Genomic DNA, 27,317 nt, shown 5'->3' on the forward strand with positions numbered 1-27,317 from the left:
AGACTTTGCTGAAGTTGCTTATCAGCTTGAAAGGATTTGGAGCTGAGATGATGGGGTTTTCTAAATATACAATCATGTCATCTGCAAACAGAGATAATTTGACTTCCTCTTTTCCTAATTGAATACCCTTTATTTCTTTTTCTTGCCTGATTGCCCCGGCCAGAACTTCCAATACTATGTTGAATAAGAGTTGGGAGAGAGGGCATCCTTGTCTTGTGCTGGTTTTTCAAAGGGAATGCTTGCAGTTTTTGCCCATTCAGTATGATTTTGGCTGTGGGTTTGTCATAAATAGCTCTTATTATTTTGAGATACGTTCCATAAATACCTAGTTTGTTGAGAGTTTTTAGCAGGAAGCGCTGTTGAATTTTGTCAACGGCCTTTTCTGCATCTATTAAGACAATCATGTGATTTCTTTGTCGTTGGTTTCTTTGGTGATGGATTATGTTTATTAATTTGCTATGTTGAACCAGCCTTGCATCCCAGGGATGAAGCCCACTTGATCGTGGTTGCTAAGCTTTTTGATGTGCTGCTGGATTCGGTTTGCCAGTATTTTATTGAGGATTTTCGCATCGATATTCATCAGGGATATTGGTCTAAAATTCTCTTTTTTTGTTGTGTGTCCACCAGGCTTTGGTATTAGGATGATGAAGGCCTCATAAGATTAGTTAGGGAGAATCCCTCTTTTTCTATTCATTGGAATAGTTTCAGAAGGAATGGTACCAGCTCCTCCTTGTACCTCTGGTAGAATTCGGCTGTGAATCCATCTGGTCCTGGACATTTTTTGGTTGGTAGGCTATTAATTATTGCCTCAGATCCTGTTATTGGTCTATTCAGAGATTCAACTTCCTCCTGGTTTAGTCTTGGGAGGGTTTGTGTATCCAGGAATTTATCCATTTCTTCTAGATTTCCTGGTTTATTTGCATAGAGGTGTTTATAGCATGCTCTGATGGTAGTTTGTATTTCTGTGAGAGTGGTGGTGATATCCTCTTTATCATTTTTTATTGCGTCTATTTAATTCTTCTCTCCTTCCTTCTTTATTAGTCTTGCTACAGGTCTATCAATTTTGTTGATCTTTTCAAAAAACCAGCTCCTGGATTCACTGATTTTTTTAAAGGGGTTTTTGTGTCTCTACCTCCTTCAGTACTGCTCGGACAGTTATTTCTTGCCTTCTGCTAGCTTTTGAATGTGATTGTTCTTGATTCCCTACTTCTTTTAATTGTGATGCTACGGTGTCCATTTTAGATCTTTCTTGCTTTTTCTTGTGGACATTTAGTGCTATAAATTTCCCTTTACACACTGCTTTAAATGTGTCCCTGATACTCTGGTACTTTGTGTCTTTGTTCTCATTGGTTTCAAGAATATCTTTATTTCTGCCTTCATTTCATTATGTACCCAGTAGTCATTCAGGAGCACGTTGTTCGGTTTGCATGTAGTTGTGTGGTTTTGAGTGAGTTTCTTAATCCTGAGTTCTAACTTGACTGCACTCTTGTCTGAGAGACAGTTTTTTGTGATTTCTGTTCTTTTACATTTGCTGAGCAGTGCTTTACTTCCCATTACCTGGTCAATTTTAGAATAAGTGCGATGTGATGCTGAGAAGAATGTATATTCTGTTGACTTGGGGTGTAGAGTTCTGCAGATGTCTGTTCGGTGCACTGGGTGCAGAGCTGAGTGGACATGAACAATTTATCAAAAAAGAAACACGGCTATCAAAAATACAGAAATATTCAACCTTGTTAATAATAAAGTGGCCGGCCTCAATGGTTCATTCCTGTAATCCCAGTCATTTGCAAGGGTGAGACAAGAGGATCACTTGAGGCCACAAGTTCAAGACCATCCTAGGCAAGTCAGTTTGAGACCAGGCTTCATCTCAACCAAACATCAAAAAATTAGCCATGCAAGGTGGTGCATGCCTGTAGTCCCAGCTCCTCAAGAGGCTGAGGCAGGAGGATTGTTTGAGCCTGGGAGGTTGAGGTGGCAGTGAGCCATGATTTTGCCATTGCATACCAGCCTGGCAATGCAGCAAGACTCTTTCTAAACAATAATAATGATGATGATGGTGATAATAATAATAATAATAATGAAAAGGGTTGGGATGCCATTTCTTGCTTATTCAATACACAAAGTTAAAAGCAATTTCTACTTTTCTATTTTTTTATTACTAAAAAAATCTGCACCATTCTCATGGCCTGAAATGCTTCTCACCTTCCCTTCTTCTGTCCAAACACTTCTCTGTCCATGATAATGCAAATAGTCACTCCTTTAGGCAGCTTTCACCCCAGGTATTTCCAGATCCCCTTTTTTCTGCCTTCCCAGAACTCCTGGTGTCTCCCCAGTTCCCTCGGTGTGGTGAAGTACCCCCACCTTGGGTCTCAGCATGACTCCTTCTGTGAAGGTCTTATTCACATTTTCCCTTATGGTTCTGTTCCCCTGTGTTGTGTCATAGCACTGGGCAGAGTGGACAGCCCATTCACACTGATAGAGAGGGCCCATGGTTCTGGAGATAACCATGTAACCGATCAGAATAGGGCATTGAGGGCTGGGTGTCAGGCATGGGCTGCACTTGGGTGAGCAGGCCCCCTGGAAAGTCACTGGGTTTGGCAAGCTTCCTAGTAACATGTCTCCCTGGGGTCCTCTTGGAACTTCATGGAAAAATGCTGGATGCTGGTTTATTCTGGAAAAATGGTTCATTCCTTTCATTTGATAATCAAAGAAACTCATGTCCCAACTGAAGGTCATAAACTCCAGTTTGTAAACTGAGATAATCTCAGCTGAATGAACTTTCTGACCCTCTGCTTTCCCACAGGCTCTCGGGGCCCTTGAAATCATGTCAGTTCAAGCAGCCCCATGAGGCATTACAATGTTTAATTATTTCAGTGATTATTAAACCTTGCCCTGTGTTGACCCCAGGTGAATCACAAGCTGGACTTCTGACAAGGACAAGTTATGATATTCTTTTCAATTACAGAAAAAGTAAGTTAATTGATAGGATTTTTTTGTTTAAAAAAAGTTACTAGTTTTGAAAAGATAATTTGTGCACATTGTAAGCATTAAGAAGGTATAAGAGGATAATGTTTTTATACTATTAAGAATAAAGTTTCCTCTAATGTTTTTTTTGGTAGATGCTTTCATCGGATTAAGAAAAATTCACTGCTATTAGGTGTTGAAGGTTTTTTATATCATAAATGGGGGTCGCATATTATCATATATTATTAATATATTATTACTGAACTATCAAAGGCTCTTCCTAAAACAATTGAGATGACCTTATAATCGTTCTCCTTTAATCTGTTGATGAAATCATTGGTATTTATACTTTTTCTCTGTTAACTATTCTTGAGTCTCAGGTTTAAATTCAACTTGGTCATGGTGTATCATCTTTGAACACTGCTGTCTCTGACTTGGTAATATTTTGCTCAGGATTTTTGCACTGATGCTCATGAATGACACTGGCATGCCATCTTCCTTTACAGTCCTGATTTTTTTCTGATTTGGATCATGTGGCCCTCATGGAATGAGTTGGGCATGATGCCTTCTTTTTCATGTCTCTGGATAGATGGGACATTTTGGAGTCTCTCCAGATGGCCCTCAATGGTCCCTGCCTCCTCGTTGTTAGGCCCCTGGGCAACCCCTTCTCATTTCTGATAGGCCCAGGAAACTGTGGGTCTTATGTTTGTTTGTTTGTTTGTTTGTTTGTTTGAGTTGGAGTCTTGCTCTGTCACTCAGGCTGGAGTTGGAGTGCAATGGTCTGATCTCGGCTCAGTTCATCCTCCTCCTCCTGGGTTCAAGAAATTCTTCTGCTTCAGCCTCCTAAGTAGCTGGGATAACAGGCACCCACCGCCACGCCTGGCGAATTTTTGTATTTTTAGTAGAGATGGGGTTTCTCAATATAGGCCATTCTGGTCTCTTGGCCAGGCTAGTCTCGAATTCCTGACCTCATGATCTGCCTACCTCAGCCTCCCAAAATGCTGAGATTACAGGCCTGAGCCTCCACGCCCAGTGAAGCTGTGGTTTTTAAAAGCTCCCCACGCATGTGACTTCTGTGAGCATCCCAGGATGACAGCCACTGCATGTTTGGCTGTTAAAACTGTGAGAAAGCACCAGTAGGACCCTCTCCAGCACTTGCCTGCTGAGATCATGGAAGAGGCTTGTTGGGGAGATGATGCCCTGGTTGACTCTTGAAGGATGGTTAGGAATGCACCAGATGGAATCTGGGCGGGACCTGTTCTATACTAAAGAACAACTTGTGTGGACACAAGGAGACATGGACATGTCATATTTGTGGAGCCTGGGGACAGGCCAATCACACCATTTGCTTAAAACATTGTGTACATTTGAAGAGTGGACTGAGACAGGCTGAAGAAACTGACAGTGGCCAAATGAGAAAGGGTCTTGTGTTACTTCCTAGAGATACTTAGATTTTATCCTGTGGGTGATAGGAACAGTTGGAAGGACTGAAGTCAAGGAAACATGTTTCAAGATCCATGTTTTTTGAGACGCTGTCTGGTGGCTGAGTCGGGAACTCCCTGGGTAAGGCCCGCCCAGGGTCAGGCAAAGCAAGTTCGGAGGTTACTGAAATAAGGAATATGAGAAACGGTGTAGGTTTTGCTGATGTTTTGTAACACATCTATGACAATCTTCATACTTTCACCAATTTCCTGTTTCATTTATTCCCTTCCATGTGCTCTTCTGAAATTTGCCTCATATTCTCAGATTTCTCTTTGACATGTTGGTTTCATTACCTTTTACTTTTCGCTTTCCTGGAAACACAAATGATTCTGATTGCGACATGTCAGAATTATTTGCAACATTACCCTTTCTGCTGAAACCATGAGTTCACTGAGTACACAATTTAGTGAAGTTTAGGATGCACATGTTGTTTTCATGGTCACAACCAGCTCTGTAGCGTTTTATAACTACATTGGCAGTGTGCTGGGAAGTGTAGAGGGTAATATTTATCTCATGTGTGGCTGACACAACCTGCCATGCTGTGTTACGAGCCTCCTTGGAATCCTAGCAAAAATGCCACTGGCACAATTTGTAATCCCAATGTCCTTCTCCATGCCCTGGCTTCATGGCTTAGTCACTTCTGAAGTCTCTTTCTAACTGTCTGTTTCCACATCTATAAAGTATGAGTTAAATCATCCTAACACTACCCATCTTACAGTTTTCTTGCTGATCATTAAAAGAGTTGGGAAAGAACTGTATAAATTGTGAATTTCCATGAAGATGTTAGTTGTTACTTTATCAAGAAATAGACACTCTAGAATGGAGTAGAAAGCAAACAGTCATGATTAAGTCCTCCTTCTCTTCTTCTTCTTTTTAATTTACAAAGAAAGGTTTAATTGACTCACAGTTCCATATGGTTGGGGAGGCCTCAGGAAACTTACAATCATGTCAGAAGGCAAAGGGGAAGAAGGCACTCTCTTCGCAAGGCAGCAAGAGAGACAGAGCTCCTCTTCTTTTTTTGTCATAAAGTCTACAGAAGTGCACATACTTCAGGGCAAGGGCAGGGAGGGAGACGAAAGGACATTACTTCACCCCAGCCCTCACTGACAAGTTTGCTAGGGGACTTCACTTTGTTCCAGTGTAGGGGCAGAGCTCTGGCCACTACCAATTCAGAAGGCCTGAGCTGCATTACTAGTTCCCCACTAACTCGGTGTGACCTTAGCAAGGCTGGGCTTGTGTCAAAAAATTATGACCCTGGGCTCTCAAGCTAGAGGATCTAAATATGAATCCTGGCTCTGCTAGAGCAATTAGTGATGTAACCTTGGATGGGTCAGTTAACCTTCCTGTGGCTTAGTTTGCTCATCTGTAAAACAGGGATCATAAAAATATCAATACCATGGGGTTGTTGGACAGATTGAATCAGTTAATGCAGGGCAAGCACTTAGCATGACATGTATTCACTATCATTTCCTGGAGTAAGAACTGTGAGTGAGTGTGAGAATGTGTGAAAGCCATTCTCTGCAATCTCAGTTAGGAAACCAATCCAGAATTTAAAGTTCAGGGCCTAAATGGGTGGTTATCTTCTCCCAGTTCCATCCTATCCCACCTTTGTTCTTCCTCCTGCCCACAGGAGCTGTTGGTCCTTGATTGGGCTGGAAGACCTGGTGGACCCTAAGTGATCCTTAAGAGGAAGATAGATGACAGGAAATGTCTTCGAAAACCCTAGAGGGACACAGAGGTTGAGAGGCAGGCAGTCCTTCAGGGGTCTTCTGAATGGGACAAGGAGGATGTTGGTTTTCATAAGCCAATTCTGGTCAATTTCCCCCATGGACAGATGAGGAAACAGGCCCAGGAATGTCCAAGGTTTCACACTTTCCATCCGTCAAGTCCTGTTGATTGTGTTGTATTCATGTCTTTCAAAGACAGATGGAGTTTAGGGAAAGAAAGAAGGATCAACAGCATCTGATACCACTGGGAGCTTAAGTAAAGGGTTCTTTTACTTCATAGCATTTATCCCAATTTGTAATTCAGTATAATTTGTGTGGCTGTTTGGTATCTCTTTCTCCTATTGGAGAGCTAGCTTCATAAGGGCAAGGATTCTGATTCTTATATTTAGTGCTTGCCACATGCTGTGAGCACAGCAGGCATACAGGTTAACCAACATACAGTAGCATCGAAGTCAGGCACCTACCTCATCCTGTACATAGAGTATATGTCCATGGACCTGTCACTCTCAACACCACCCCCAAGCATGAGGCCCAAAAGCATTAGCTACTCACCTCCTCCAGCCACCAAAACTTAAAGGCCAGGTATGGTGGCTCCCATCTAAAATCCCAGAAATTTAGGAGACAGCAGCCGGAGGTCACTTGAGGCCAGGAATTTGAGACCAGCCTGGGCAACATAGCTAGACCCCATCTGTACTACAAATTAGCTGGGCATGGTCGCAAACCTGTAGTACTAGCTACTAAGGACGCTGAGGTAGGAGGATCACTTGAACCCAGGAGTTGGAAGCTACAGTGAGCTATAATCACAGCACTGAACTCCAGCCTGAGCAACACAGTGAGACCCTGTTTCAAAACAATTTTAAAAATAAATAAATAAAAACAAAACTTAGGTACCACCTGGTCACCTCAACCTGCAAAATCAAGTTTTCCCCTACTGAGAAGAATGGGGACTTGAGAGCTGACTTACAGAGAGATAATCTTCCTTTTTTTGTTTATGTTTTTTCTGTTTTTTTGGTTTACATCCTCAAGATCATGACCTGTGAAATTTGAATCTGATACACAAATAATTCCAGAGCAATGTTGCTTCCCCCTACCACCAGCAATTCATTTGGCCACTGGAAGTCAGGACAAGCTTCCCAGAAGAGAGGTACCACTTGGGCTACCAATATAAAAGGACGAAAATATCGGAGTGATGGTGTTTCTTGCATCACTGAGTCCCTGGACAGCCTGTCCACTGATGTGATATCTGAGCCTAGTGCTTCTCTGAATGTTGAGATTTAACTTTGATCCAATGGAAACCAGACCAAGAAAGAAAAAAAGTCATTCATTGCTGACAAGGACATTATATTTCTCACAGTTTTATGATAATTTTTCCTTAGCTGTACTATAATTATCTGCTTATTTGTCTCTTCTCCACGTGCTTAGGGTCAAAGTTGACCAAGACCAAGAATAATGTCTGGGAGCACAGTACTGAGAGCACAGCTTTAAAAACATGATAAATGCTTTAATACAGGAAATGAGTAGGGGAGAGGCATGTGGTTGTTTGGTGTTCTTCAAATACATAGTATCTTCCTTGACACATTCAGTGCAGCTCTCAGTAGGCAAGTCCCTAAATGTTAGCATATGTTACCATCTGTGGAATTAAGTGGCAGAACATGTCTTCAATTATTTTCCTTTGCAGAACACCACCAATTGCATTAGTTAGGACACAGTGGTGGATGCATTTGAGTTCCAAGCAACGATTAATCTATCACCGTTGGTATAGATTCCAACCAGTCAGACAACCTACTGAAGTTTGTAAGGCAGGTAAACCTTTATCTTAGAATAAAAATCATGTGCTTTAGAGGAAAGAAGAAAACATATTCGTTTCCATAAGAGTTTTGTTTCTAAAAAAAAAAAAAAAATGAGAAGAAAGGCTCTGGGTTTAGGTGAGCTAATGAAGTTGTTGATAGTCATTAGATGACACTGGAATCTTTACTTGTCTGAGTGTGTTCTGTGCACCTCTCAGTGTGGGAACATAGAGAGGGAGATCCTCCAGCAATGCCACTGATATGGTCAGAAACTGCATCTTTCTTTCTCCCTGCTGAGATGAGATGGAGTCCTTTGTTCTAGAAGACCCATGGGGTGGTGCTGGGAGTAACCCTTGAGACAGGAACACAAATCTCAACCAATTTGTGGTTGCAGCCTTGAGTCTCACTATTTCCCATGGTGATGCTTAGCAGGGAATGGCAGGTGCACCAGAGCAGCAGAGGACCTTCTATCTCCCTTCCTGTTAGCTTTTTATAATGTTTTATTGTGATCAGTAGCAGCTGGGAAGCTACTTGCAATCACTGAGCCTCAGTTTCTACATCTGTAAACAGGAGATAGGAGCATGGCCCTATGTCATGTGCTCAGTGAAGCCACTGAAAGGAAATAGATATGTATCAGAATTCCCTGGGCTTTTATCCTGCTTCTCCTGGGGACTGTCACCCACCTTCCCATGTCTGTCCTTTGTTGGTTTGACACTTGCTGTCACTTCTTTTCTTAGGTACCTATCTAGGGCTCCGTTATTCCAGGGATTCCAGAGTTATGGCACATGCATACCTCCATCCAAACATGTTTATGTGTCTCCTGCTTCACTAGGCTGTCCCCAAGGAAGATGTGGCTCCCACAACACACCTGGCACAACACTGCATGTGACATTACCCACTTGGCCTTGAATCTGACATGGAATCTGGCATGATGTTCACCCACTCATCCCAGGTCCTGAGCAGCCCTGGAGGCGTAGGGGCCGGAGGGATGGGAAAAGGTGCCTTTCTAGGGTATCAGTTTCTGCAGGACAGCTGAGTGTGAGAAAGAATAAAGAGAGAAGGAAGCACACAAGCACAGCTTAAACATCATCTATTTCTACTGAGTTTTAAGAACTCTGAGATTTTGTTTGTTATGTAATCCATTCATCAGGCCAAGCAGACACAGAACTTGGGTCTGAGTGATGATAATGAGCTGATATGATTTTCACACCCTCATCACTGAGATCTCTCCCATCAGGAATGGGTCAGGGGGCTCACAGGTGGCAGAAACTGCTATTACAGGCCTCATCTCTAGCAGCTCCTGGGGCCTGCTCTCCTCCCATTAGAAAATCCTCCACTTGTCAAAAAGAAGCCATTTTCTTTGAATTGCAATTCCACTCCCAAGAGGCTGGGACCATTTATTGGAGTCCTTGATGCTGTGTGACCTGCAGTGACCGCTGCCCCATCTTTGCTGGCTGAGGTGGTTGGGGTCCACTTGGTCATCTGGGCAGCTGTTCTCTTCTCTCCTTTCTCTCCTACTGTTTCCAGACATGCAGCATATCCAGAGAGTAGGGACCACTCTTTGGTAAAGAACCTGTCTGATTGCTGTCTATGCAGGACTTTGAAAGCTTCACAGGAAGCAGCACAAATTGATACTATTCCACGAAGCCATCAGCTCCATCTTATCCATGCCCTGTGTCTTTTTTAGGGGTCCTCTTGCCAACAGAATCACAGTGGACCTGCCTGAAAGTGCAGTGACAGCAGCTGAGGCACAGCCAAGAGCTCTGGCTGTATTAATGACCTAAGAAGATGGAGTAGTCACCACAAAGTCACAGGAAGTCACATGCAGGGAACCAGCAATTTCGGCCAAGTCAACTCCACCGGCTTACTGGTAACCAACTGTGTATACAGCAACCTGATAGGGACCGGAGCCATGACAGTGAATAAGACCAGACTATGCCCTTGAGGAGCTCACCTCTGCTAAGGGAAACAGGCATGGAAACACACAATGGTGGTAAAGAGGAAAGAGGACAATAGGACTGCATGAAGGGGATGGAAAGTACCCAGGAGAGGAAACGGTTAAATGTGTGTGAGGACGTTGGTGAGGAAAGACTCTAAGAGAAGGCTTTGTCTGGCTGGGTTTGGAAGGATGTGTATAAGTCTTCTAGGGGGCACAGGCACACACCAGGCATAGATAAAGATCTGCAGGCATGGCTTGTTGGGATGAATTTCAAGTATTCTGGAATGAGGACAGCCATGGAGACAAGGGCAGGAGAGAGGAGATTTAATAGATTTCATGCCAATGGCTCCATTTGAGTTTCTGATAAGAACCCAGAACCCTTCGACTCCCCAGTAACATTGATTGAGTTGTTTTTGATTTCACATAGAACATGAACTCAAAGCAGGTCAATGAGGGGTGTGTGTGATTCTTTGCCAACTGCCCGGTGGAGAAGCCTCTTCCAACTGCAGGCAGAGCACAGGTGGCCCTGATACTGGCTGCCACTCCAGCCCTGCCTCCTTCTCCAGCATATAAACAATCCAGCAGCCTCAATGAATCACTGCTGTGCAGTGCAGGAAAGCTCCATGCACACAGCCCAGCAAACAGCAGCACACAGCTGAAAGGAAGACTCGGAGGAGAGAGATAAGGAAGGAAAATAGTGATGGATCTCATCCCAGACTTGGCCGTGGAAACCTGGCTTCCCTGGCTGTCAGCCTGATACTCCTCTATCTGTGAGTAACTGTCCAGGCTCCTCTTCTCTGTTTCCTTGGACTTGGGGTGCTAATCAGGCCTCTCTTTCCCTTCTCTGTTTTGAAGATCAAAAAGGATGTTCAGGCCGGGCGTGGGGGCTCACACTTGTCCTCCCAGCCCTTTGGGAGGCCGAGGCAGGTGGACTGCCTGAGGTCAGGAGTTCAAGACCAGCCTGGCTAACATGGTGAAACCCCATCTCTACTAAAATTACAAAAATTACCTGGGCTTGGTGGTGCATACCTGTAGTCCCAGCTACTTGGGAGGGTGAGGCAGGAGAATCACTTGAACCCGGGAGGCAGAGGTTGCAGTGAACTGAGATCATGCCACTGCACTCCAGCCGGGGTAACAGAGTGAGATTCCATCTCAAAAAAGAAAAAAAAAAAGATTTTCAAGGAGAAGTAGCTTAAGTTTTGGACGCTACAAACATATACAGGTTACGATGGATCTTTTGCAGATCTATAAAGGAATAAATAAGCCTCTCCCCCATCCATCTCTAGTGTCAAGAAGGGTTCAGGGACAGCATTGATACAGGATAATCTAATTGACAATGGTTTGGACCCAGCTTACTAAACCAGAATTTGGATTTTACATTTTTCCCTTTAACTTGCAGGAGAAGAGGATGAATCTTCTCACCGGTGGGATCCTGACATGCTAGGGCAGGTGGAGAGAAGTGTCACTCCCTACTGTGTAGTGGAGGCTTCCTGCCTGTCACATTTTACTAACTCAATTTCACAGTTATTAAGAGTAAGGGGCTGGGCGTGGTGGCTCACGCCTGTAATCCCAGCACTTTGGGAGGCCGAGACGGGCGGATCACGAGGTCAGGAGATCGAGACCATCCTGGCTAGCACAGTGAAACCCCGTCTCTACTAAAAAATACAAAAAAATTAGCCGGGCGAGGTGGCGGGCGCCTGTAGTCCCAGCTACTCGGGAGGCTGAGGCAGGAGAATGGCGTGAACCTGGGAGGCGGAGCTTGCAGTGAGCTGAGATCCGGCCACTGTACTCCAGCCTGGGCGACAGAGCGAGACTCCGTCTCAAAAAAAAAAAAAAAAAAAAAGAGTAAGGAAACATGGTGATATGAAAATAGAAAATACAAACCTCGTTTTAATTCTTTCACAGAAAGTTTAGCAATTTGGTGAGTTGGGGTAACATAGTTTCCATCTACTGGCATTTTAACATGAATTGACATGGCTTAAATTCATCCTTTTTAAAGCCAGATTTTTTTTGGAGATAGACGATTTCCAACATGTTCCTTCTGGGTGATAAAAGAGGGCTATTAGTTCAGTATTTGTGACAATAAATATGTATAAAATAACCTCACCTTTCCAGAATAATGTCAGGAATATGAGTCTAATGCACAAATGTATATCTCTATGACAAGATTGCATGTGTCTTTTTAAAAATACCTTCTCAAGAGTTTATTTCAATACCCCCATTTCAAATAAATCTGCTTAGCAGGTTATCCTTAACTCTCAGGGCAAGGAAGTAAACAAGACTGTGAGTCTGTGATGATAGCAAAAGCATCCAGGTAGGATCAAGATGAAGTGAGAAAATATTCCTCACCCCTCAGGTAGAACTCCAAATAGATATTCATGGTTCCTGTCCCCCTAGTGGAGGTCACTTGAAGGGCAAACATTTTGGCATCTCATCTGCTTCAAGCTTGGACACAGGGGCACCATCAGTGTCATCTGTGTGTGGTTGGCCATGTTGTGGGGCTGTCACTTCAGATCTGGCAGTCAGGCAGATAGTACCTGAGACTTACAAGATGCCGGTACAGCCCAGTATTCAGAAGCTATAGTGTAGACCATGTCCTTCTTAGGCCTATACAATTATGTGCAATAGATGACTGGCTTTTCTGTTAGCCTCTTCATTGAAAACTAAAGCAGCATTACTCTACCAAACAGAGGGAAGCTAGAAAGAAACGCAACAGTTTGCCCAGCCCAGCTTCTGCCTTGACATGGTACCAGACACTTGCCTAGATCTTTCCTGGGGGCCAATGCTGCTGACACATTAACTCAATAGTTTGTCCTGGCCTGAGAGATCATGTAACTTGTAGAAAGTTTAGAAGCAGAAATTAGTGTCATTGATTTGACTTGGCTGTGACAACAAAGGAAGGAACTGGAGTGGGAGAACCCAAGGTCACCCTGGTTTTGGTAGATGGTGCACACACTTCCACTAACTGTTCTGAGGCAAGGATCCAAATGCACTATTGGGCCTGGCTATGCTGTCTCTGCTGGGTTCTCCAAACACGAGCCTCCAGGCCATTTCTCAGTTGTATTTTGCCACATATTATCAGAGTCACTGGATTTGTACAGAACGTTTGGAACCTATACTGCCTTAAGGACAACCCTTTTAAAAAAGAGAAAACAAGGTCCTAATTCAACTGTCTGGAACATTTTGTGGTTACTTATGTGGAATACTGCATCTTTTCCTATCAACAGGAAGGTACGTGGACATTAGAAGGTGCCTTTCAGCTGAAAGCACATATGAGACATATGGATCCTTTTATATACACCATATTTTTCAGCCACATTTTCCCAATTTGCCTCTCTGGGGCCAAGCTTGTGGGACTAGCAGATTCATGGTTGAATTGATGGCTGGTGACCTCTTCCATCAGCCTTTCTTCTTCCTCCAGTCTTCCACCTCTCAGTAATATCAGACTGGGAAGGTCTTCACACATCCAGAACCCCTAGTTTGGGGAGTCCACACGTGACCCATCAAAGATGAGTTGCAAGCAGGCCTGCCTTAGGAAACAGCAGCCTTAATGCGTTTTCCAACAGAGATAGTTCATGTGCAGAGGCAATAAACTGCTTTGTAATTGATCACCTTGAAAAAAAAGAGCATGTCTGATGTTTTGGTCTTTTCTTCCATTGCTATAAGAAATATCACAGGGTGGATAATTTGTAAAGAAAAGAGATGTATTTGGCTCATGGTTCTGCAGGCTGTACAAGAAGCATAGTGACTTCTGCCTCTAGGGAGGCCTCAGGAAATTTACAATCATGGCAGAAGGTGAAAGAGAAACAGACAGATCTTACATGACTGGAGCAGAAGCAAGAGAGGGTGGGGAGGAGGTGCTGCACACTTATAAACCACCAGATCTGATAAAAACTCATTGTCACAAGGACAGCACCCAAGGAGGATGGTGTGAAACCATGAGAAACTGCTCCTAGGATCCAATCACCTCCTATCAGGCCCCACATCCAGCATTGGGGATTACATTTCAACATGAGATTTGGGTAGGGGCACAGATTAAGACCATATCACTGACACTGTGCTTATCAGGTGAATATCACCAGCTAGAAGGCAAGATTCCACAAGAGGAGGAATGTCCTGGTTCTTAGTTGTGATTCTTCTGCACACTGTCATTCAGGGAAATATGAGTCAATCATCCTCCCCAGTAGCTCAAATCAACCAGATCATCTGACCACAGAGACTTAAGTGTAGCTGAAAGGTGCTCGCATTTCTACGAGGCCAATGGAAGCCTGGAGCACAGTTATATCAATCTGTAGAAATAAGGACTCCGTGACTCCTCCAACACCTCTCTGTGAATGACGGCTTAAGAAGGCCCAGTTCCTAAAACAGGGTCAGAGCTTAGAGGGAAGGGAAAGCATAAATGACTCTGAGCAAATTCTAAAGACAGGGTCACCATAGGCTCTCAGTGACCCCCTGTGACCGAGTGGATGTAGTGATGCAAAATCTCATCATCACTGCAGGAAAAAAAAAAAAAAAAAAAAATTCACCCTTTCTACCTAGAATGAGAATCCCAAAATCAGGGAAGAGTTCACTTACTAAAAAGGCATAAGGGAATGAAGTGCCCTGGAGGAATTCCTGCCTGAACCTCTCAGGATCATTCACATTTGAGAACATTTATCAAGTATTCATTCCAGGAATGGGACCATGAAGACTTCTGCTGCTTTGAGCTAATCATTGTAACTTTTTGGTGTCTCATGGTGGAGGTGCCAAAGGACCTTATGAACAACATAATCATTGTCGTCAGAGTTACTGTTATCTTTTATTGCCTTAATGTTACCTCCCTCTCTTGAGCATTCCAGTTCCTCAGTCAGTGACTCACCAGTCCCTATATCTATAAAGTCACAATCCCTGTGGCCTGATTTCTGTTTCACTTTGTAGATATGGAACCCATTCACATGGACTTTTTAAGAAGCTTGGAATTCCAGGGCCCACACCTCTGCCTTTTTTCGGAAATGTTTTGTCTTTCCGTAAGGTGAGTGTTTTTGAGCTTCGTCTTTTGCTTCTTATGATTGCAAAGAGCAACTTAGTTCCATCAGTAAAAATGTTTCTCCTCAGGAGGAAGGTCTGAGGTTTTATACGTTCAGAAACAGTGTGTAGGCATCACCCAGAGCACGGCAAAGTTTACCCTGGGGCTCTCTTGCTAACTCTCAGGAACCTCAAGTTTGCTGCAGTTGAACAGCCCAAATCTCAGGTAGATCAGCAACTTGATGTGCAGACATTGTGAGCACCATAAAGAGCATTTCCTTTTTGCTTGATGTAGGTTCCCAGGAAGGTACAGTCATACTTAGTATTAAAAGTAGGAACAGAAGCCCCTGATTGTGGCTTGTTATCTGTGGACATGAGAGTAAAATTTCCTCTCTGTAGCAAAATCTCATGAATAGCATTTTTTCCCTTCCTCCTGCACAGTTTTGAAACTCAGTTTATTATTATTAGGGAAACCAAGTATTTACCATTGGGTCATTTGTACCTTGTTGAAGCCTCTCCAAAAAATGCTAAATTTCCTGAGGATATTTCCATGGCTCTACCACAGCTCTTACTCCCCATGACATCTTTTGCCACTTTGAGATACAGAACAAAGGTGTCCTGCTTTACTTCTTTTCCTTTGAAGGTTGCGTCTTGTGGGTGAGTCTGAGCAGGGAGTGGATGTAACTGAGATGAGATAGTGGTTGTCTATTAACCTCAGATATTTAAGCACAATATGAATTTGTGGGTTTATTTTTTACACAAAGTCAGAATCACATGCAAAATCACTATAAAGGGGATGATTTGACAAAATTATTAAATATTTAATTTCACTAAATAGAATGTCCTATGTGCCACATGGACTGTGAACTTTGGCTGAGCCTTTGTGCCTAACCTTATCTGATGCTCTGTTCAGGGCCTCGTCCCTGGATGGAAAATTATGAGCTCATCTCCACAGGGCCAGCAACAGCAGTCAGCTCTCTGGCTTAGACAATCTTTCCTGCATACCTGAGGCTTGTTTCTCAGATTCTAGTTCTCCCAAGTGAGGGCTCTGTTGTCTAATTTTTGCCCAGTAATTTCATCTTTTTTCCCTCTGCAAAAGCAATAATTTCCCTACTTTCACATGCATCCTTGTGAGGAGGCCAGCAAACAGGCTTTGTGTGAGCAATAAAGGTCTTTAATCACTTGGGTGCAGACCAACTGAGTCTGAAAAAGGAGTCAGCGAGGGGAGATAGGGGTGGGGCAGTTTTATAGGACTGGCGTAGCAGTGGAAAGTTAAGACAGGAGCTGGCTGTTTCATTTCTTTTGTAGTTTTCAGTTGTCTCAAGCCATCTGGATGTACACGTGCAGGCTTGGGCCCAGAGGCCTGACATTCCTGTCTTCTTATTTTAAGAAAAATAAAACAAAATAGAGGTGAAGTGTTGGGGCAGCAAAAATTCTTGGGGGGTGGTACAGAGAGATAATGGGCGATGTTTCTCAGGGTTGCTTCAAGCGGGATTAGGGGATGTGTGGACACCTTAAAGAAAATTTTATAATGAGTTGCAAGGAATAGGAATTTAGGCTGTGGAGAGATCTTGGGGCAGATGATGGTACCGTGGACTTGTTAAAAGTAAAATTTGTCATATAGAATAATTGGTGATGGTCTCAATACGTTTTTGTATGAATTGAGAAACCAAATGCAAGACACAAGGCCTAAATAGAGAAGGAGAAAAACAGGTACCAGGGGACTAAGAATAGGGAGGAGCCAAGATGCCCAGTTAGAAAGTGTCTACATGGGTCCAGAGTAATTATTTGCCTGGGTGGTGAGATTTTGGGCTTTATCATCTTTAAGCTTTTTTTATATTGTTATATACCAGGCCAGATTGGTTTAGATAAAAATAACATTCTTCATTTAAAAATATACAGAGTCCTCCTTTTTCAGCAGTGAGTAGGTCAAGGCCTCAGCGACTTTGGAGGATGACTACAGCTAAGGAGTCAACCTGGGCCTGAAGGACTGATAAAGTTTGTGATATATCTGTAATGCTAGTAGAAAAATCATTAGAAAGGCTACAGAAAGTTGTGACAGAAGTTGAAACGCCTAGTTATACCTGGGGAGTCCATCTTGTATTGGCAATGGGGATCCTCTTGGGGAAGTGCCCTTGTGCCTTCTTGAAGGTCTGGCTCATGACACCAGTGGGTGTCAGTGTGAGATTGGGCTATGGTATAAACTGTTTCCTGCTCATCTCAGGAGAGGGTAGAAGTCAGGAGGACATTTAAGTCCCTCCAGGTTAAATTGTAGGACTGAGTTAAATATTGGAATTCCTGTATATATTTAGTGGGGTCTGATGAGAAAGAGCCTAAAAGGTGACTGATGGGAGAGGTCCAATAGAGAAAAAGGCACCTGACTATGCCTTCAGCTCCAGCCACCTCTTTAAGAGGAAATTGTTGGGTGGGGGGGAAGGGCTAGTCTCGGAATGAAACTGTTAGCTGGATCGGGTGTGAGGAGGGGAGGTGATAGAAGGATTATACAGTGGAGGAGCAGAGGCTGAGGAAGAATTGGGACTTGGCCTGTTGAGGAGCAGCCTGGTGGGAAGGGGAGAGGTCAGATGGGTTCATAGAAAAGGAGGATTCAAAGGACTCAGAGCTTGGGGTGGAGACTGAAGGAAGAGACAGGAGAGAAAGAAGAAAGATTTGGAATGAGTCACATTGGGAGCAGAGACTATGGAGAGACCGATGTGTAAGAGAATGCCTGGACGTCAGGCACCTCAGACCATTTGCCCATTTTTCAACAAAAATCATCCAGGTCTTGTAAGATGGAGAAATCAAGTGTCATTTTCTGGTTATTTGGAACCATTGTCAAGTTTGTATTGGGGCCAAGCAGCATTGCAGAAGAAAATAAGGCATTTAGGTTTTAGGTCAGGTGTTAGTCAAAGGGGTTTTAGGTTTTGAAGAACACAGGCTAAGGAAGAAGGGGGAATGGAGGGTGGAAGTTTGCCCATAGTGAAGGAGGCAACCCCAGAGAAAAGAGAAGGTAGAGACACGGAGATGAGGGGATGGTACTTGCCACCCAGGGGAGGTGGTACTTGCCACCCAGGGAAGGTGGTACTTGCCATCCAGAGGAGGTGGTACTTGCCACCAAGGTGAACGATCAAGGCAGGCATCCGGACAGTGATCAGATACGTCTGAAATGTGGGTGAATCACCAGGCAGACATCTCTACAGTGATTTAGACACCAAGGGAAGACTGTTCCTGAGTTCGTGACCAGCACCAGAGTTTTGAGTTCATGGATAAAACGCATCTCCTCTGTCTGTACCAGAAAGGGAAAGAAACTGAAATTAAGGAAGGGAGAGATTGAAGGGAGGAGGGATAGCAAGAGAGGTTGGAGAAGAGAATAAAAAGAGGCTGCTTACCCGATTTAAAATTGGTGAGATGTCCTTGGACTGGCTGTTCTGAGGACCCAAGGTCATAGGTGGATCTCCTCATGGAGTGAGGGTGAGGACAGGGAACTGGTCTCCCGAAGGAGTCCCCCGTCCTGGGTCTTTGGCACCAAATGTCATGCACATCCGTGTGAAGAGACCACCAAAAAGTCTTTGTGTGAGCAATAAAGGTTTTTAATCACCTGGGTGCAGGCCAACTGAATCTGAAAAAGGAGTCAGCAAAAAGAGACAGGGGTAGGGCAGTTTTATAGGACTGGGGTAAGCAGTGGAAAGTTACAGTTAAAAGAGGTTATCTATTGTCAGCAGAGGAGGGGGTCACAAGGTGCATGGTGGGGAGATCGTAAGACTTATTGTCCAGAAGATTGTCACGAGGTTAATCGATTGATCAACTGGGGCAGGGCAGGAACAAGTCATAATGGAATGTTGTAAGGTTGGTCAATCAGTTAAGACAGGAGCTGGCTGTTTCACTTCATTTGTAGTTTTTGGTTGCCTCAGGCCATCTGGATGTATACATACAGACTTGGGCTCAGAGACCTGAAACCCACCATCTTTCCCATGTCAACTCTTTAGTAGATGAACCCCCAAGATACACATTCGAGGGACTTTCTTTTCCATAGTTAAAACTTCACCCCTGAAATGTAGAAACAGGAAAGTTTTCCAGTGCAAACTCCAAGCAAGTGTCATAATTTGCTGTGTCCGATGTGTAGAGGGGACATTTTTTCAGAACGTCCATGTTAAGCTGGAACACTGGAAAGCAAGTCCTCTTTGTCATTTTGTCACTCACTCATTTTCTCACTCAACAAACATGCCTCGGCCGGGCGCGGTGGCTCAAGCCTGTAATCCCAGCACTCTGGGAGGCCGAGGCGGGCGGATCACGAGGTCAGGAGATCGAGACCATCCTGGCTAACACAGTGAAACCCCGTCTCTACTAAAAAAAATACAAAAAACTAGCCGGGCGAGGTGGCGGGCGCCTGTAGTCCCAGCTATTCGGGAGGCTGAGGCAGGAGAATGGTGTAAACCCGGGAGGCGGAGCTTGCAGTGAGCTGAGATCCGGCCACTGCACTCCAGCCCGGGCGACAGAGCGAGACTCCGTCTCAAAAAAAAAAAAAAAAAAAAAAAAAAAAAAAAAAAAAAAAAAACATGCCTCACACTTACCTAATCTGCTAGTCTAAAAGAGGTCCCTCATGTCTGTAACTTTCTAATTCTGCCAGAATCCTAAAGTGAGCTCATGAAATAAATGAAAAGGATGAAGAACAAAGAGATAAAAGAGTGTATGTTCCCTTCTGACGCTCTCCCTTTCCCTTAACCTCAGTTTCTCCACATGCCCCTGAAGGTGATCATTCAGGGAAAGCAAAGAGACATCAGAAAGACAAGGAGTTACTTAGTATTTATACACAAGGATCAGTCATTCAGTATCCACAACACTTAAAGAAAATTCAAGAGTGATTTTAAATTTCCCATGTCAAATACCTCCTCTGTTTTCTCTCCTTTCCCTTATGATGTCTCTAAATAAGCTTCCCCTAACTGCCGGCAAGTCTAATTTCATTGGATTTGACTGTTTTCAGCCCCAATTAGAGGCAGGGTTAAGTACATTTAAAACAATAATCAAATATTATTTTGTTTCTCCTCCCAGGGCTTTTGGACGTTTGACATGGAATGTTATAAAAAGTACAGAAAAGTCTGGGGGTGAGTATTCTAGAAACTTCCATTGGATAGACTTGTTTCTATGATGAGTTTACCCCACTGCACAGAGGACAGTCTCAGCCCAGAGCCTCTTGGGATGAAACTCTTGCCAACCTAACTACAAACAGAGAGGCTCTCTGAAAGAAGAGGATACGTATTTGGGAGTAGAGTATTAGAATGGGAATCTGTGTGCCATTATAAGCTATGTGCAAATTCAGGGAGGGAAAGGAAGACAAAGATGTTCCAAGGAAAATATGAGGAGGACTTCACATGGGTTTTGAAATAGTTCTCCTTCACTACAAAGATCAGTAACAAGGGTGATGCCACACCAAGTTTGGACAGGCAGTTGCTTGGCAGGTGTCCTTGCAGAAATATTTTTGTGTAAAGTTGGGATGGGCTATTTGCAAGCTTGTGGTTTTGCAAAGTCTTTTGTGATAGTTTTGTTATCAGGCACTCAAGCATCATAGCCTTCTGTGATTTGTCAGGGTTTTTAATCACACACATAGGCACACAGACACACTGACACACACACGTGCCACAATTTTGGTTCTCACAACGTTCACACTCGCTATTGTAAAACTCTTTGAGGCTTGTCCTACCAAGGATCCCGTATGTCATCAGGTGTTGAGGTCTTCGGTCTAAACAAGGCTGGGAGCATTGTGGTTACCACTTTTCTCCAGGCTTTGGTGGCCCAGGGACTCCCAGCATCATGTTCTGTCCAGTATCTCCCTATTCCCCCCTTCTTTTTTTCTTCCCTTGGTGCCTTTTATCTCATGCATTGTCTCAGATGCTTCTAATATGTGCTCATAAATGCAGGGCACTGTCTTCTTCCCACATCGATTCACTTTCAGTTAAAAGCCAAAACTCTTTCATTTAAACTTTGGATTTGACATGCTTTTGAAAGAAGGGTTGAGAGATATAGAGAAACAGATTGGGAAACGATTTATGCTCTATTGTTTCCTTTTTTTAACTTTCTGTGTAAGTGTAGAATTTTTCGTTCTGTTTTATTATTAACTTTAAGCCAAGACTTTTTAATAGAAGGATATACAAATATATCTTTGTCTATACCTTTCTGCTGAATTTGAAGAAATGGTGAATATTCTTAAACCATTGTGTTCCCTGGTGGGCTGATGGACTGTGACTGTATAAGGTGGCCTCAGCCAACTGCAGCAGCTGTTCCCTGTCAGAGGGGCAAGCAGTTTGGCAAGAGTGGTGGAAGAGGTGTAATGGTGTGTTCGTTCACAAGATGCAACAGGGAGAAGGTTTTGCCTCTTTGTACTTCATCTTGTCTCATCAAGTCCTCAGAAACCACAGTGCTGCCTGAAGGGTGCTGTGGAGCAGGCACAGCCCATACACACAACACGACTGAGTAGAAAGAACATACAGCTCTGGATATCCATGGGCCCCAGAGCATCTGCCCTTGAAACACTTAGTCCTTGTGAGCATTTGATGATTTACTTTCATGATCAAAGTCTGGCTTCCTGGGTTTGGCTCCAGCTGTAGCATAAGGCTGTTGATGTTTAATCAACTCTGTATTCTCCACACAGTTTTTATGACTGTCGACAGCCTGTGCTGGCTATCACAGATCCCAACATGATCAAAACAGTGCTAGTGAAAGAATGTTATTCTGTCTTCACAAACCGGAGGGTAAGCATCCAGTTTTTGAAATTAAAATACTCATTGATTGATTAAATTTTATTTTAAAATTCTTATATATTCATAGACATTTGCCTAAAAAATGTGCAGCAAGATTCCAGGTACACTTCATCCTACCCACTCCCCCAGTGCTGACATCTTGCAATCTTGCATAACTATAAATACAGCATATTCATGTTACGATAGTACAGGAAATTGACATTGATGCAGTTCACACAGGTTATTCAGATTTCACCAGTTTTATGTGCTCTCATTTCTGTGTGTAGTTTTTTGTTTTTGTTTTTTGTTTTTTTCTTTGTTTGCTTTTTGAGACAGAGTCTTGCTCTGTCACCCAGACTGGAGTGCAGTGGCATGGTCTTGGCTCACTGCAACCTCCACCTCCAGGGTTCAAGCAATTCTTCTGCCTCCGCCTCCCAAGTAGCTGGGACTACAGGTGTGTACCACCACGCCCCGCTAATTTTTGTATTTTTAGTAGAGACGAGGTTTCACCATATTGGCCAGGCTGGTATTGAGTGCATGGGTAGTTCTACGTAAATTTATCACATTTGTAGATTTATGCAATGATCAGCATGATCAAGATGCAGACCCATTCCATCTCCATATAGCTCCCTGCTGCTATCGTACAGTCACAAGTCTTTTTCTCTGACAGGGTCTTTATCAGTGAAAATGTCTTTCTATTTTGAGGATGCCAATGTATTAATTTTTTTTATGGATTGTGCTTTTGGTGTCAAGTCTGAAAGTTCTTTGCCTAGCCCTCCTTCCTATATTGCCAATTTTTCTAAAAGTCATAAAATGTAATGCTTTACTAAATGTAACTCTATTATTTTGTGTTATTTTTGCATAAGGTATGAGATTTAGATCAAGGTTCATTTTTTGTGGCTTATGGCCATCCAGTTGTTCCAAAGCCATTTTTGGAAAGTTGGGCATATTGCTAAAAATCAATTGGGCATGTTTCTTTGCATTTGTCATTTGCTATTCTGTCCCACTGATCACTGTGTTTATTCTTCCACCAATAACAAACTGGTGACTCTACTAGCTGTACAGTAATTCTTAACATCATGTAGAGTGAATCTTCCCACTTTTATTGACTTATTTTTTCAGATTTATTTTAGCTCCTCCTGGTCCTCTGCTTTTCCATAAAAATTAAGAATGAGTTTCTCAGTGTCTACAAATAAACATGCTGTTATTTTGACAAGAATTGAATTGTGTATACATCAATTTAGGGAAAGTCTTTATACTATGGTCTTTCAATTCATGAACATAGCATGCGTCTCCAAGTCCTTAGATTTTCTGATTGTTTTTAACAATTTGTAGTTTTCAGCATAGAGATCCTGTACATGTTTTGTTAGATTTATAGCTAAAGTATTTCATTTTTGTTGGAGTGACTGTAAATACTATGTTTTTCTTGTGTTTTCAGATATTGATTGTTGGTACACAGAAACATGCTTGATTGTTGTTTGTTGATGTTGTATCCTAGAACCTTGCAGAACTTAGTATTTCTAGAAGTCTTTTTGTATATTCCTTGAGATTTTAGACACTGACAGTTATGTCTCTTGAAAATATACAATTCTTGTATTTCCTTTCCAATCTGTATGCCTTTTAATTCTTTTTCCTTGTCTATTGCACTAGGATTTCCCAGTATAAAGTCAAGTAAATGTGGTGAATTTTTTAATTGTTCCTAATATTAGGAAGGAAACATTTGGTCTTTCATGATTAAGCATGATTTAGATGAAGTGGGTTTTTTTTGTAGATTCCCTCTATCAAATTGAGGAACTTTCTCTCCCTAGTTTGCTGAATTTTTAACATAAAAGACTGCTGTAAGTACTCATTATAAAACAAAACATGGCTATGGAAGATGAAAGAAAGTTTCAAACATGCTGGCTTGATAGGCCAGTTCCAACTAGGCAAAAATAATTATCTCTTTCTCTTTTTTTCTATCCATGAAATAAAAAACTAAGAGAAAAGAATGTTCATAGAATTGCATTATTTCTTCAAAATATGTTTCTAGTTTTGAAACTATTACCTACCATTTTTTTAAAACCACCACATCGAGGCACCTCTTTTTCATGTTGACCATGGTTTAGGTGAACATAAAGACAGAGCTCGTCTGAGGCAACATACAGTACACCAAAGCCACCTGCCTCTCTGTCACCACTCTCTCTCTACACTGCACAAGTGCTAGGTGTTGATCCTGACTATTCCACTGGAAGAACAGGTTCCCTACCATGTGGAGAATTTGTATGTAAAAGGAGACTGGGATATACAGGCTGGAGACCACATCAGGTGGCTGGGTCTCCCGAACACTGCCCCCACACACAAATACATCCCAGGACACTGGGCATCTGGGATAAATCTCTATTGAGCATCTAGCATAGGGCCTGTCACCTAGTAGACAGTCACTAAATATTTGTTAAATATGTGATGCCTGTTTAACATTTTCTACAACCATGGAGATCTCCACAACTGAAACAGGACAAAATGTTTCTGCTTTGAACTCTAGCCTTTAGGTCCAGTGGGATTTATGAAAAGTGCCATCACTGTAGCTGAGGATGAAGAATGGAAGAGAATACGGTCATTGCTCTCTCCAACTTTCACCAGTGGAAAACTCAAAGAGGTATGAAAATAACATTAGTTTTAATTAGAAACTTAAGAATGAATCAGGTGGGGACAGGTAGAAAGTAAGATCACAGTTTCTTTCCAAGGGGTAGTCTGCTGAATTTGAGTTTCCTAAAAATGGTCTTTTATCTTTATGTACAGAAAAGACATCACAAAATTCATTATAAAATGTCACTTACTGCTCCGTGCCGGGGAAAGCCATGTTCTTCTGGGACTAGAGTCTGCACATTTTACTACGGGTGGTGTTGTGTTTTGTGCTTAGATGGTCCCTATCATTGCCCAGTATGGAGACGTGCTGGTGAGAAATCTGAGGCGGGAAGCAGAGACAGGCAAGCCTGTCACCTTGAAGGAGTAAGTAGAAGCGCAGCCATGGGGTTCTGAGGTGTCATGAACCCCTCAAGCTGACTGCCATGGAGTTGATATTCCCACTGTTGGGTTATTCCAGTCACCAGACAAAAGGAAGGTTGTGGTATTGCAACTTCAATGGGTCTCCCAAGATAGGCCCACTCCCAAGAGGAGGTGGGGTAGCTGGGGGAAAAAGGTCTTCTCCCATAAGCACATGGACCAGGATTTACTTATCCATTAAATTGTCAACATGAATGTTCTGGAAGACTAAATGCATACTGTAGAGGGGGAAATGTGTGATTGCACCAAAGTTTTAAGCATGGCGTGTATGGGATGGTGGAAGGGGAAGGCACTTGGTATCTATTGGTTAGCAGTGAGTACGATGGGAAAGTTATAATGGAGAACTTTGAATAATTTTGACCCTTTCATGGTTTTTCTGAGGATATCAGTAGAATACTATATATTAAACATTCCCAACACTGCTTTTTTCTCCAGTCTTAAAGAGACAAGGTCCTATAAATGCTATAGGCAGGGTAAGCCTATCATTTGCTGTCTACATTGGTATGTGCTTCAATTATGCAGGAACAACACGTGTAATCTGCGCCTGTCCTGGGCAGACCAGAGATATGTGGTCACTCAGCTATAGGAATTTCCAAATCAATTTTTAGTGATTTTCTTTAAACCAGGACATTGCTGGTCATTATATTTTACTAAAATGATTCTGCCAACAGGGCAATCTCAGCTCACAAGAACTGGGGATAGTGAGACTTTCCAAATCTTGAGCAGGGAGTGTAGAGAATAAGGACGATATTTCTGGGAGCTCAGAACAGGGTGTTGCTATTTTGTGAAGTGCTGAAGAAGAATCAGCTCTGGGCGTAGAGTCTGTAGTCATGCAATGTCACCTGTCTTGAGCCCCTTAGGAAAAGTGAATTTTTCTCCTCTTGTTCTGCTGAAGCACACTGCTTACACATCTTGTATCATCCACACTCAACACATGCTACTCCAGTTCTCTGATAGTGGGTCCCTGTCTTCCTATGATGGGCTCCTTGATCTCAGAGGTAAGTATAACTCAGTTCAGAGTCTCCATCACCCCCAGTGTAGGGCCAGCTGTGTCACTGGCACCCAATAACCACCATCTGATGGAGTGCGATGGGACATGATCCAGTAGATAGTTCTGAAAGTCTGTGGCTCTTTGTCTGTCTTTACTGGACATGTGGGTTTCCTGTTGCACATATAGTGGAAGGATGGTAAAGAGGTGCTGATTTTAATTTTCCACATCTTTCTCCACTCAGCGTCTTTGGGGCCTACAGCATGGATGTGATCACTAGCACATCATTTGGAGTGAACGTCGACTCTCTCAACAATCCACAAGACCCCTTTGTGGAAAACACCAAGAAGCTTTTAAGATTCAATTCATTAGATCCTTTCTTTCTCTCAATAAGTATGTGGACTACCATTTCCTTTTCTCTTTCTCTCTCTTAAAAATAACTGCTTTATTGATATGTAAATCACCATGTAATTCATCCACTTAAAATATACAGTTTAATGATTTGTAGTACATTTGAAGATATATATGACCAGCACCATTGTAAACTTTAAAACATTTTTGTCAGTCTAGAGACCGCGTACATTTTTAGTTATCAACCCCCTGCCACAAACCCTGTCGTCATATGCAACCACTAATCAACACTCTGCCGCTATAGATTTGCCTATTCTGGATGCTTCATAGAAATGATATTCATTTGTTAGTTTTTTTTTTTTAATTCTCTAGTTCATGAATTTGTACTTTAGTCTGTATTATTTTCTTTCTTCTGCTGGCTTCAGGCTTAGTTTGCCCTTCTTCATTTACTGTGTTGTGGCATGAATGTAGATTATTGATTTGTGACTTTTTGTTCTTGTAAATTTAGACATTACAACTATAAATTTTCTTCTGAGCACTTCTTTGCCAAATACCATCAGATTGTGGCCTATCACATCTTAATTTTTGTTCAGTTCTAAACACATTCTATTTGCCCTTTTAATTTCCACTTTGACTCATTGGTTACTTAAAAGTTTATTATTTAACTTTCACATATGTGTGAGTTTCCCAATTTTCTTTACTTTGATTTTAGCTTTATTCCATGATAGGTGACCGAGATACACTGTGTTATTTCTATCTTGACTACCTGCTATTTCTTGAACAGCATGATTAATTTAAACAGCAGGTTATGATTTGGGTTATCCTAAGAGACTCTAGTTCAATAGATAAAGGCAAAGAGACTTGGGCACTGAATTTTGGTTGTTTCATCATTCAAAAGATGCACAAGGGGCTGCTGATCTCACTGCTGTAGTGGTGGTCCCTATGCATAGACCTGCCCTTGCTCAGCCACTGGCCTGTGAGAGGGCAAAACTCATAGAAAGAATGGCTTCCAGTTGAGAGCCTTGATGTATTTTACTCTTCTGATGGGTAGAGAAAATTAGAATTGCTCCAGGTAAATTTTGCACGTTCACAATGGTTTCATTTTGTGGGTTTTTTTTTTTTCCTACAGAAATCTTTCCATTCCTTACCCCAATTTTTGAAGCATTAAATATCACTGTGTTTCCAAGAAAAGTTACAAGTTTTCTAAGAAAATCTGTAAAGAGGATGAAAGAAGGTCGCCTCAAAGAGACACAAAAGGTAAAACATGGTGGCAGTTATAGGTGGATGTTTAGTTTTTCATAA

At 42.6% G+C, this 27,317-nt stretch overlaps 2 protein-coding genes across 4 annotated transcripts in view; both read left to right on the forward strand.

Moving 5' to 3' along the window:
* The window catches only part of LOC126950475 (cytochrome P450 3A8), a 156,738-nt gene that overhangs the window by 101,201 nt on the left and 28,220 nt on the right, over nucleotides 1-27,317 (forward strand). The gene's annotated exons all lie outside the window — the stretch shown is intronic.
* The window catches only part of LOC126950476 (cytochrome P450 3A7), a 29,751-nt gene continuing 12,867 nt past the window's right edge, over nucleotides 10,434-27,317 (forward strand). The window contains 9 exon segments of the mRNA XM_050784027.1: nucleotides 10,434-10,639; nucleotides 10,642-10,669; nucleotides 14,817-14,910; nucleotides 19,950-20,002; nucleotides 21,547-21,646; nucleotides 24,156-24,269; nucleotides 24,534-24,622; nucleotides 25,909-26,057; nucleotides 27,145-27,272. Coding sequence (XP_050639984.1) covers nucleotides 10,600-10,639; nucleotides 10,642-10,669; nucleotides 14,817-14,910; nucleotides 19,950-20,002; nucleotides 21,547-21,646; nucleotides 24,156-24,269; nucleotides 24,534-24,622; nucleotides 25,909-26,057; nucleotides 27,145-27,272 — 795 coding nt within the window. The 5' untranslated portion in view covers nucleotides 10,434-10,599.

The sequence above is a fragment of the Macaca thibetana genome, chromosome 3, assembly GCF_024542745.1.
Source record: "Macaca thibetana thibetana isolate TM-01 chromosome 3, ASM2454274v1, whole genome shotgun sequence".
NCBI classification, from domain to species: Eukaryota; Metazoa; Chordata; class Mammalia; order Primates; family Cercopithecidae; genus Macaca; species Macaca thibetana.